This window comes from Lasioglossum baleicum, chromosome 4, assembly GCF_051020765.1.
Source record: "Lasioglossum baleicum chromosome 4, iyLasBale1, whole genome shotgun sequence".
NCBI classification, from domain to species: Eukaryota; Metazoa; Arthropoda; class Insecta; order Hymenoptera; family Halictidae; genus Lasioglossum; species Lasioglossum baleicum.
The window spans coordinates 1,342,450-1,355,176 of NC_134932.1; the positions used below are offsets into that span (position 1 = coordinate 1,342,450).

Sequence of the window (12,727 nt, forward strand, 5' to 3'; positions counted from 1 at the left end):
ACCTGTGGACTATCAACAACAGCAGCTGTAAACATAGGAGTCTGTAGTATACATTGAGGTCCACCGTTGCATTGGTCATTAGTTTCATGTTGCTGCAGTGCCTGTAACTTCTCCTGCAGAGCAACAATCTTTTCTTGATTTTCAGCGGCCGGAGGCATACAGAACAACTCTTGTAATTGCTGTTGTAATGCTGCTCTTTCTTGATGATGTGTAACTGGCGTACAAGAAGTACCAAACCCACCAGACGTAACTGCTGTCGATGTTGGATTTTGTGGTATATTGTACATATTCGATATGGTACTACCGCTAACAATATCTGCAGCAGGAGGATATTGTTGACCAGAACCCACAATCATTTCATTAGGGTATATATTATTTTTTGGAATATTTGTATATTCTGTAAAGCCTGGTTGTACTGGATGTGTAGGTTGCGAATTTGGCACTGGCACTGCAGTTTGATGAGGGGGTAATACAATACCACTGGTTTGGTTAACCGTAGGTATCTGTTGACCATTTAAATGCGTCGGTGGAACTACAGTAGTTTGTGTTTGCAGCTGGGGAGATGAATTTGGTATAGCAGGTTGCAACTGTGGTTGATGCGGTATTTGAGATGAAGTTATTGGAGCACTCTGTGGCATTATACCGACTTGTGGGGTTACGAGAGGTTGAGATTGCTGTGTAGTCTGAGCCTGTGTTACACATGGTGGTGTAGACTGAGATTGTGATGGTTGCGGTAATTGGGGCTGAGAAATTTGTGGCTGCGATTGTTGCGTTTGACTTAATGCAGGTTGCTGAGGTTGAGCAATCGAAGGTTGTTGTTGAGGGGTAGTTATTTGTTGAATTTGCTGCTGATTGAGTTGTGGTTGACTTATTTGTTGTTGCGGAGGAGGTTGTTGACCCATTTGAGGTTGTTGTACTTGGCTCAATTGTGGTTGTTGCGAAGACTGAATTGGTTGTTGAGACTGTACCGGTGCTTGTTGAGTTGGTACTACTTGTGGTTGATTTATATGTATCGGCTGTACTTGTTGCTGCGGGCAACTAATGGGCTGTGGTTGTTGCTGCACTTGACTGCTAACCGCAGGTTGTTGAGGAAGTACTGGTGTACTATTATTAGCTGGTGGACAATTTACTGAATTTATTTCTAAATGTTGACTATGCTGGTTCGTTTCACATGTAGTTTGACTTTCGATAGTAGATGCAGGATTCTGAACTTGACTCGGTGCTGGTTGTTGAGGTAACGTAGACGCACTGGGGCAATCAACATTTCCATTTGTACTAGATGTTGGTAAAGTCTGTACAGGTTCCAATTGAGAGATATTCCCAGGAGTAGCTTCCAAAGGTGAATTATTCTGTGAAGTATTTTGTATCAAAGTATCAGCCTGTGGTGGTGGTTGACTCAGCACATCTTGCGATTGATCTTGAACGTTTTGATGCAGTGCTTCATTTTCTTGTTTAGGTGGTTCAATCGGATTATGAATAGAATCTACAGCATCTCTAGTTGTAGTCTCTGCAACACTGTGAATAGGCGGCTCTGTTCCAGGTACTGGAAACATTGGCGCGTTCTGTTCAGATACTGGAGGTTGAGCTTCTACTATAGGTCTATCTTCATTTATACTTGGCCTTATTTGTGGCTGCTGTTGAGGTGGATGCGACCACTGAGCAGGCATTGGCATTCTAGGACCTGTGATAGGTGGCATAGAACTTTGTGCGGTAGATTGAGATAAAACATTTGGGGCTTGTGGCAATGTTGGACGTGTTTGAAACTGATTATACTCTGGATTTGGAACACTTGAGTTTGGTACAGCAACTCCTGGTATCACCATTTGTTCCAATGCTTGAAGAGTAGTTTGTTGCGACGATGGATTTATTTGTATTGAAGTTGGAGGACAAGGTGACACAGACATTGCACCCGGTTGATTTGGTTGCTGATGTGGAAGTTGAACATGAGGATGAGGGGATAATGTATTGGGTTTGGCTGGTGACATTATAGGTCTAGGAGACATTTGTTGTGGTACAGCTGGTGGTCTCGGCGACATCTGAGGTCTTGGAGACATTTGAGGTGATAATTGAGGAAAAGTTGCACGGTACTGAGGACTCGTGGCATGTTTGGCTGTACCAAATTGCGTTGTTGGTCCAGAGTGTTGTGGTTGATTAAACATGGAAGTTGCATGATGAGAATATTGAGGATCTATTTGCTGTTGTGGTTGTTGCGTACTAGGATGTTGAGTAGTAGGATGTTGCGTGTGCTGGGGATATTGTTGAGGATGAGTAGGATGCGCCTGATGACTTGGATGAGTTGGATGATGATGTGGCATCCTTTGCGGAGGTTGTTGAGTTTGTTGTTGCTGCTGCTGCTGTTGTTGCTGCTGTTGTTGCTGTTGCTGGTGCATGGTAAAGCCTGGATAGCCAGGAGATGCCTGATACATTGATACAGAATTTCCTTGCTGATAATGCTGTTGCTGACCAACCATGTGTTGGTAAACGCTTCCTGTACCAGCAGCTTGCATCGCTTGATGTGGTACTCCCATATTTCCAATCATACCTTGTTGATTACCAAAATGTTGTTGTTGTTGTTGTTGTTGTTGCTGTAATTTTTGATTCATAACACCACTTTGGTCTTGTTGATGAGAATACTGCGGAGGCATATGTTGTCTATAAGCACCAGGTTGCGGTGCCATCTGATTATAATGTCTTTGCATTTGTGGATAAGCACCTCCACTAGCTGGCCAACCTTGCATACTTGGGTCTATAGACATATTTGCTCTAGTCATTGAATGCTGCTGCTCCATCGAATACATGTTATCATTATAATTAGGATATTGCCCTCCACTCCCAGGATGGGGCCCTCTATGCTGAGGGGCCATACTCCGTGCTTGATTTTGAAATGCTCCTGGCACCATAGCACGCTGTGGTGCACCACTATCGAACGTTCCAAGATTTTGATTAAACATGTTGCGTTGTGTTGTATTTTGCAATTGATTAGAACTTCCAAATTCGGATCCACCAAATGAAGTTAATTTTTGAAGCGGAGATTCTTGAGATATATAAGATTGACTAATGTAACTCCCTCCTCCGTTAACGCCAGAGTTTGAACCATCTCTAGATACTACCACAGAATTATTCGTGCCTGCAGGGTCAAAATGGTCGTTCCCCCCGAGGTCAGGAAGAGCATCAAGCATCGAGCCACTAACATCTTCACCAAACAGGTCGTACGAGTCCATGTCTACGCTGCAGGACTCTTCGCCTCTATTTCAGGCTTAAGAGAGTATCGTATAGTCTCTTTTATAGTCAGTAACGTGCCCATTGTTGATCCACGTCTTTTCTGCCTGAAACAATGTATAAAAGAATTCATATTATGATTGCAACGAGTGTATTTAGTTATAATAACTTTTCCTAAATCGTTTTTGTGATTATTATGATTATTAGTTTAAATTACTGTATTATACATCTTCCGATGATAATGGCAAGCGCCAAAGGGGAAAAGCTATACGCTTATGACTTAATTTCACATAATCGCTATAACCTTTCCCTCTTGGAGCATGTCCTCATTTATAACACCGCTTCCAACCTCCAACTATACTAAAGTTCATAACATACACATATGTATGAACAATCATGTTTTCCTATAAATAAAACTTATTAGAAACTTCCTATTACCTACACATATATGTGTCAGAAACAATTAATCATATACAATGAATATTTATAACATGCAAATTTAGAAGAAATATTAATATAAAAAAGAAAAACACAAAAATGTATATGAAGTTGTGTTATTCGTTTTCTACTACTCTCTTATTCTTCCTACTAATTAAAAATCATTTTTATTAAATCTATCTTTGTACTATTTTATTATACGATTAAAGCATTTCTAAATATTGGAAAATAGAACAAAAGAATAAATATAAATTTAATACATATATATGTACTGTGTAATGAAAAATATAAAACCAACTCATCGTTTTGTTTGATAAGATATATTTGTTTCTTAAGCAAATATCAATTTTAGAATGGTGTTTTTGAATAATTATATTATTTCATAAATATATACATGTGTTCTACAGTTATACATTACTATAAACAAGAAAAAATGTAATTTCTAACTTATAGTGAGTGTATGAATTTATTTACTACATACACTAAAAGCATTAAAACTGTACCACAAAGATACATTTTTAATTATTTTCTTTACTTCCATTAATTGCAGTAAACTGGAATCATACTGCATACAATAATACATATTTACAGTAATTTTGTACATAATACATTTTTTAATGCAGTTAACATAACCTAACATTGAAGAAAGAGGAATATTTAAATTTGAAATAAAACATGTGAAATATGAACAAATTACATTAAATAAAAAAGAAATTGATGTGCATATAGATTTTTCCACACACACAATGCGTTAAAATTCTGTACAAAAAGCTGATTTTACAGCCACATAAATAATCAAAAGGTAAGACATTTCTAAACAATCAGTATTTACATGATAATTGAAATTGTGATATTATTGAAACTATGTAAAAATATTTTATATAAATCAGAGAAATAATAAGAATGACACAATAATTTCGTATTAAAACTACATATTTGGCAAGAAAGTTTAGTTTCCATATATTCTTGGCTCGTGTGATTTGTTCAAAGTGATGCCGAAAATGTTCAATTATGACCAACAATCGTGAAATAAGCAAAAATGTCTAAGAATAACAATATGGCATTACTGTACGCTTTGAACTAATATGCAAGAGAAAAATTCGCACACCGATACATAATATTAAATCAAATATATTCGTGTTGAAATTCATAAACACAGAAAAATGGAAAGAAACGACGAAAAAACACCTTACAAACCTGAAGCACTGACAGCAGCACTAAAACGTACGAAAGAATATTCTCGTTCGCATTAGAAAAATCAACTCAAATACACACGTTGAGTATATATTACAAGGGTGAACAGAAAGAAACTGGCAAGACGACGGGTATAGAAAGTTCTCACGCTTTAATTCGAACGTAAATAGGTATTTTGTCCGGAAAATATTTTCCCGTGGGATCGGCAGTTATCGAATATGCGGAAAGCGTAGATACAAAAATGTATTAGAACATCGGGAGCGAATCGAAGCGACTTCGAGAAAAAAAAACACGGATCGTCGGAAAGTACGCCATTATCGTGAGAGATTTCCGTTTGGGCTTCCGAGAGAACTCGTAGCGGCCACCGCGACGCTCGATATCCCAGCACCAAAGCGTCACTTCACTTTACCACAATTCACTCTTCCTTCGTGTATTTCGTAAGAACACCGTTCAAAACCTAATATACCGTTCGACGAAAGTAGTTTCGTGTTAATGTTTTACCGAAAAACCACCCTCATTCGCGCGCGCGTTCACACGATTTTCACCGACGGTGGCTGCGGCTGCGGCTGCGGCGACACGGACCGTCGAGGTGCAAGCGTGTCCATAGGTCCGAATCATTCTACACATCTCTACCCCCTCCCCCCTAACCCCCCTACCATTCCCCTCAGTTCACAACGAAGGACTACTCTTCTCTCTTACCCTACCCTGTTCTATCCTGTCCTGTCCGACGGAGGCCACTACACACACCAGTTACACATCGTAACATCTGTAGAAACTCACACACTTAGCTTTCGCATCATGCGCGCACACTCACTCACTGCACCACCTGGTGGCGCGCGCATCTCTCTTTGCCACTTATAAACGTTCGTGTATGCACACACGTGTATCGCGTATACGAAGAAACAATAAGATGTTCCGAGTTGTGTTCGGCTCGATTAAAATCTTCGTTTCATTAGATTGACGCGTATGCGATACCGTGTATATTCGTTTTTTTTAATTTTTTTCTAGCAGAATTGACGTCCCCTTTCTTCATTTCGAAACGGTAACATCCGCGAGTTAAATCAATGTTCAATAGAAAATTTTAAGTACGGTATTACTACAGAAAGACAGTCACGGATTGCTACTACCAGTTTCTTTTGTTTTGATAAATGATAAATTTTACAAATAATAGAACAAATAAATTTAAGAATCTAAAGAAGATTGTATTATGCTTTAACGTTATTCGATACCGGTTTATGGAAATAAAGAATTAGAGGTTTGCCGTTGATTATCATAGCTATAGTAAGATCGCAAATTGAAGACGACGAGAAGTATTTAATACTTTTTTCTTGCCCAAGTGAAATTGTTGAAAAAGCTGATTAAACGTCTGGTATTTAATCGAAAAATAATATTCTATGTGCACCATTTTGATACTACATAAAACTGTATACCTTCATTACTTGATTATTAAATCTTTATTTTATTTTATTTTATTTCAATAAGCGTCATATAATCGTGTAAAAGTTTCATTGCTTTACTACAGTAGTTCGTTGAATGGGAGATAATCTCAATTCTATTAAAATAATGACTATATAACTTGCCTATAAAAAATATATCTACACAGAAGATAATTAAAAGAATTTGAAAAAATATTTGAACAGTTAAAATACAGTATTCTTGAGAAATCGTCTGACAATTACTAATAAGAATTTTTGATGTAAACTCAAATATTGATTGATGTCCTAATCGAAAAAAGGAATAAAGATTACTATTTACATTCTACTTAAGTAATTTGTTGATGTAGAGTGTTTATTGAAATTATACCTATATATTAATTTTTCAATAATCTATTAAAATCCGTGGCTTGGTCTATATTTAATTACATAACTTTCATCAGTTATAAATATTACGTTAAGTTGTCATATGCGATGTTTGATTACTTTCCCCTTCAAATGTTTGTGACACAAGCAGAAATAAAAAAATTTCTAATGATATTGAAATATTGAAAGAATATTTCACGAACGACCGAAAATATTGAAATCGATGCAGGCATCGTAACATTTCTACGGATACATGCAAAGATTAAATACAACATTTTGATCTGCGTAAGATGTTTAGAAAATTACATCTTTAAACCATTTCTCTTGGCTACATTTCGAAGACGGTTAAACAATTTAATACGTAAAAATGAAACGTTAATAAAATTGATAACTTCGATTATATACGAAAAAAGTACACGTCTCTTTATATATCGTACTTCTAAAATTCATCGAGAGAAAATAATAAACCGAAAGAAAGAATAGGAAAAAGAAGCAGATTGGACGCCGCAACCTCCCAAGAATTACACTCCTAGCGCATAAAGTATTCGGTATCGTGGTAAAAACACACAGCGCAATTGGCGGTAGTAAGGCGGAGTCCGAATTATACCACAAAGAGAACCAATCAGATTTTACCTTATAAAGTAGGATACCAGGGCAGGATATTCGATTAACCAATCCTGTCCTCTAGGTATCAGCACGAATGTATATGTGTACGAAACATCGTCAATGAAACAGGGCCGCATTTGTCGTTGCGTTAAATTTTTCTTGATTACACGTAAATATAAGATTGGAACAAGTTCAACGATTTGCTATGAAATGGTAACAAACGAATAAAGTTACGTAATTCATCGATTGCTAGCGAATTTCGAATGATTGGTTAGAAAAAAATATAAACGGAAAAATTTGATCGTGCATAACGACAGCAAAGGTATGTTTAACATGAAAATAAGATCGTTTATAATTTATTAAATATTTTAGAAAATATTATTTTATACAATTATATAAGAATGAAGTAGTAATCTGAGTGGTATGAATTCTTTAGTAGACCTGTTATAATATGTATTTTAAAAAAATAATGACTACAAATTCATACAAAATAAAATAATCTTATGCTTACCTTACTTGGAATGTTAGAGTTAATGAAATAAGTTTTTCATTATTGTACCAAGATATTAGCATTTGAACAACTATATCAGATTCTATTTTTGAATTTCGCTACATTATAAAAACTATAAAATTGCAACACATGAAACAAGCGACATGCAATGTGGTAGCTAGGTAAATCTGGGCAACTACATTGAAAAGAACGATGTTGCGCGTGGATCTAATATATATAATACTCTATTATTACAATGTAGTTCTAGCAGTGAACTACAATTAATAGTCTATATTATTCAGTAAATTTTTCAAATTAAGAAGAAGGGGATGAACTCAAATAAATTATTACAGATCTGAAAATTAATGGTTATTTGTACATGTTCAGTATATTATATGTTGTCCTTCGTGCTTAAATACACAAATATATAAAAAGCATGCACATTTTTTCCTTTGTAACGGAAACTGAATAAAGGTATTTATGATGTACAAACTGTAACGTAACATTTAAATAGGAATTTAAATGACAAATTTGATTGCAATTATTAAGATAATATTTGTATATAAAATATAGAAGTGTACATCTCCAATACAGATTCAAGTGTCAAAATTAAGTTTCAATATTGTTAAATTAAAGTAGTCAGTACGGTTTTTATAGAAATCTACGTGATACCGATCTATTATAGATATTCAGCGTTTAGCAATGATTAAGTAAAACTCACTGTAGCGTACACGTTAATCCCATTTTCCTGGACATTCCATGTAAATCTACTGCACAAATGTTCACTTAATCGTTATCTTGGTGTCCATTTTGTTTGGTTAATTACTGAAGAGGCGTCAGTGCTGCCGTGGATTACGTTGACACAACATGACGGCTCTTTCGCGATTGGGGCGAAGATATATCAAAAATTCAACTTTCTCAAACACTCTTCAAACTGGTTACATGAATTCAAATTTTACGAAAATTATTACAAGTGGAAGAAGTCAAATTCAAAACACTGTAGTAACAATGTGCATTTCTATTTATGTTTCACATATTGACCGCCTTATACTTTCCGACAATAACCCGATTCCATAGACGAATAGACAAGAAATGAAACGCTTTCTGCTTACAAATACACCGATGGTGTCGACACTTCACGGTGTGTCTTTAAAAAAATTTGTAAGTCAATACTATATATATATATATATATGTATATATATATATATATTTACATATATATAGTGTGTTATAATTCGTTATATTTCAATTGCTTTCTTAAATCACACGATAGATACTTTCCACCTCAATATAACAATAAATTTCATCAATATTTTGTCTCGTAAAAAAGTTGCAAAAAAATTTCATTTTTATGAATATATATTTATATTGAAACTCAAATGTTTTCAACGTCTATGCGTTTATCTTACTATAATATTTAAAAGTAATATTATTTAGTTATTCTTAATAAAATGTACGGAACACTTTCATTGTAAATCATCTTCCGAATTGTATACATAATAATATTTATCATAAAATATTTATGTTTACAAATATAATATAATGTATGTATGTATATTTCAATGTTATATATTATATATTATAATAAATGTTATATATTATATATAATAAAAAAATGCGCTACTAGTATTTTCATAGAAATGTACCATAACGTGAACGAAATGAAATGTGAGTTTCCATTGTATGGTTTCATATGAATTTGTGTTGATGTGTATATATTTAGTGAAGATAGTGTTGTGTTTGAGCGATTCAAAGTTGTCCATTTCATCGAAGAGTATATGTGTATATATATTATGGTTTTAAACAGAAGGATGAAATAATAGATGTTACAATTACATTAGTGTTTACGTTACATTACTGTACTCTGAATATTTAATTTTTTTGTCACACAAGTGCATATTTTAAAAAATGTATGAATGTTACTTTATTTTTAATCCTCATGCATTATTAATACATATTTAGTTTTGATATTATTCTTAATTCTTGTTCTTTAATTACAGAGCAAACATGTCTACAACATCACAAAAGCATAAGAATTTTATAGCAGAGCCGATGGGTGATAAACCTGTTACGGATCTTGCTGGAGTTGGAGAAGTCTTAGGACGAAGATTAGAAGCTGCAGGTTATGATAAGGTATAAATATTAATATAATCTTATCAATCTAATCGTATGTTACAATATGATATATATTTTATAAAACTGATTAAATTACTTACAGGCGTACGTAGTACTCGGACAATTTCTGGTTCTGAAAAAGAATAGAGAATTATTTCAGGAATGGATGAAGGATGTATGCTCAGCTAATGTAAAGCAATCAAGCGATTGTTACCAGTGCATCTCTGATTGGTGCGAAGAATTTTTGTAAAGTAATTATAAGGGTTAACGTTAATATTGAATGAAAAGAATTAAATATTTAATATAGTAGAGTATCTTTTATAAAATTTTGATGGAAAATATAAAAATTGTTTCACTATAAGTGAATTCAGAATTGCAAAGAACTTTATGATAGTACAATTAGGAATAAATGTTCAGAACGATATTTTAATTCTTTGACACAATTATAACTTCTTAATGGTAAAAATATCTTTTTACAAATGAGACAAATGGGAGGTGATAATAGTTTTGAAATATATGCAATGTGTGTTTTTAATAAATAATATGTAATAATTTCATTCTGGTAAAAAAGTGTAAGAAATAAATGAAAAAGTTCAATTGAGAAAATATATTTTTGGAAAAATAGTGAAATACTGTAATAATATGACATTAACTTCATTAAATTTTCTTCTATTTAATTCTTCTGTGAACATACAAATCTTGGATCACATACACTACTGTGCAAAAGAAAGAAGCACTCAGTATAATTATAAGATTTATATAATGACAAACACACACACAATATCTTTATGTAGAAATTGTATTGTACAATGATTGATTTATTACATTTAAAGTATTAGTAAAGTGTAACATATATTCGCAAAACTATGCAATTAAACAGCAGATTTCAAAAGTTACTGTGTTCTTAGTTGATTTTTTACGCTTTTCTATTAAATATGGCTGGGTGCTTCTTTCTTTTGCACAGTAGTGTATTTCAAGTTGTATTAATATTGTAATATCTATGACCATAAAATTATAGAACAATTTTTTTAAAACCATGATAAACATATATCGATAGTTATAAAATTGAAAGATTAATTTCACAAAATATATACATTTGACAAGATGCGAGAAAAACATTATACCATATGATATATAGTCCTTTAATTCTTTTGTTATTGAAAGATATACATTGAGTGCATACAAAAATTTGTTCAGGTAACAGTTACTGTAATTTTTTTGTTTCTTTTGTGTAAACATACTTTTGATTTGTACGCATATGTATATGCTCAATTTTATGCTTAGTATATGTGCATAACTTAATCCTACTGTAATATTTTTAGTGTTTCTACACTTTTGTATTATCCCAATATTGTTTGTTAATCATTTCAAAGATTACATCCTTATGAATACACTGAGTATTTAAATCAATTTAACACGTTCACGACAGGATCGTACTTGTAATTTGTACATATCACCAGTAGTACATCCCGTCGTGAATGTGTTAAACAGCTTGTATTCTTATTTAAATATTCCTTCTAATATGTAATAATTACTATCTCATATTTTTAATTTAGGACAACGATAGAGAGATCCTTGTCTCTCCTACATAACCAAGCAGCTTGATTTTTCGATGAACTTACAACTTTTTGAGGCAAAGAAGCGATATTTTTTTATAATTTTTGTGTTAAAATATTCTCTGTATTATTCCGTATCTTCGTACAAAGCCGTTTTTGGAAAAAGTGTAGAGAAAAAAATGTCTTCTAAATATAAAAACGTACACCATTATTGTTTACAAAGTTTCCAGAGTCAAATTGCAAAGAAGGGCTCTGTACGAAGATGCGGAATAATACAGAGAACATTTCAACACAAAAATTATCAAAAAATATTGCTTCTTCGCCTCACAAAGTAAAGTCTGTCCCAGTTAAGAAGGGACCTGGATAACGACCGGTTTGCATCGTTCGCTGCGCAGGTTCGCCCTGATTGGTAGAACTCCCAATGCACAACGGGCATGAGCCAATGGGGGGAGTTGGGAGGCTCGCAGCAAGGCGCTGCGATCAGTCGAGCTGCGCGAAACAAGTCCCTTCTTAACTGGGACAGACTATAGTAAGTTCATCGAAATAACAAGCTGCTTGGTTATCTCTGTCTTTGTCTCTCCTGCGAGTGACATATCTACTTCTCTGTCACAGCCCTGTAGGAGAGGCAAAGGACCTCTCTATTTATCTTCATTCGTGGTTCACCTCTAATTATTTTTCATTTGTTTGTTTTGTTATAATTACATTATTTCGTCAATTTATAATTAGGTTTATATGATATAGAGGCAGATTTAACTGTTTAGTGATATTGCTACAACAATTCCTTATTCTTATTGGTCGATTTTCTATATAGTGACATTATCAGAAAATTGTAAGTGGTAACCAGTGGCAGAGAGGATATGAGAGTGCTCACGCCCGGGTTTTCGTTGCCACCAGTTTAGTGCTGCCCCCAGGGTATCGCCACTCCATGTATTTTTCTGTTAGCACGGAAATCGAACGCCATCTGAATTTTGTGTTACACAACTAACGGGTAAACGCGGGAATTTTAAATCCATACTACCCATTCCTTGCTAATTTATAATTTTTATTTGAAAATAAAACAAATTAAAACATTTTAATGCATTTTAAATTCAGTATATTGAATATTATAACACTTACAAATAGTATATGTACAATTTTCTACTTATTAATAAATTGAAACCATATTATCAAGCGCGATAACACTGTTTCATTACAAATATTGCAAATTAAACATTATTTACAAACTTTTTCACAATGAGAATACATCAAATGCATATCACAGCAAATAACAATGAACTGGCTCAATAAAAAGCAAAACAATGTGTAACACA

General features: G+C 33.8%; 2 protein-coding genes across 10 annotated transcripts in view; one reads left to right on the forward strand and one right to left on the reverse strand.

Moving 5' to 3' along the window:
• Positions 1 to 8,618, reverse strand: part of Kis (chromodomain helicase DNA binding protein kismet) — a 26,468-nt gene extending 17,850 nt beyond the window's left edge. For 5 of the 7 annotated variants that reach the window (XM_076422671.1, XM_076422673.1, XM_076422672.1 and 2 more), the window contains exons 1-2: positions 8,468 to 8,609; positions 3 to 3,326 (exon numbers count right to left, since the gene is read on the reverse strand). In XM_076422671.1, the coding sequence (XP_076278786.1) occupies positions 3 to 3,221 (3,219 nt within the window). In that variant the 5' untranslated portion in view covers positions 3,222 to 3,326; positions 8,468 to 8,609. Of the gene's footprint in view, positions 1 to 2; positions 3,327 to 4,854; positions 5,481 to 8,467 lie in introns of those variants that run through there. The other 2 variants (XM_076422668.1, XM_076422667.1) reach the window with 2 other exon arrangements.
• Positions 7,423 to 11,261, forward strand: Baf (barrier to autointegration factor). Of its 3 annotated transcripts, none has more exons than XM_076422676.1 (3): positions 7,423 to 7,578; positions 9,747 to 9,879; positions 9,965 to 11,261. In XM_076422676.1, exons 2-3 carry the CDS (start codon positions 9,754 to 9,756, stop codon positions 10,109 to 10,111), a joined length of 273 nt encoding a protein of 90 aa, XP_076278791.1. In that variant the 5' UTR covers positions 7,423 to 7,578; positions 9,747 to 9,753; the 3' UTR covers positions 10,112 to 11,261. The 3 variants fall into 3 exon arrangements, with proteins under 3 accessions (XP_076278791.1, XP_076278792.1, XP_076278790.1); XM_076422677.1 differs by lacking the exon at positions 7,423 to 7,578 and adding an exon at positions 8,771 to 8,907; XM_076422675.1 differs by lacking the exon at positions 7,423 to 7,578 and adding an exon at positions 9,444 to 9,656.
• The last annotated feature ends 1,466 nt before the right edge of the window (positions 11,262 to 12,727 follow it).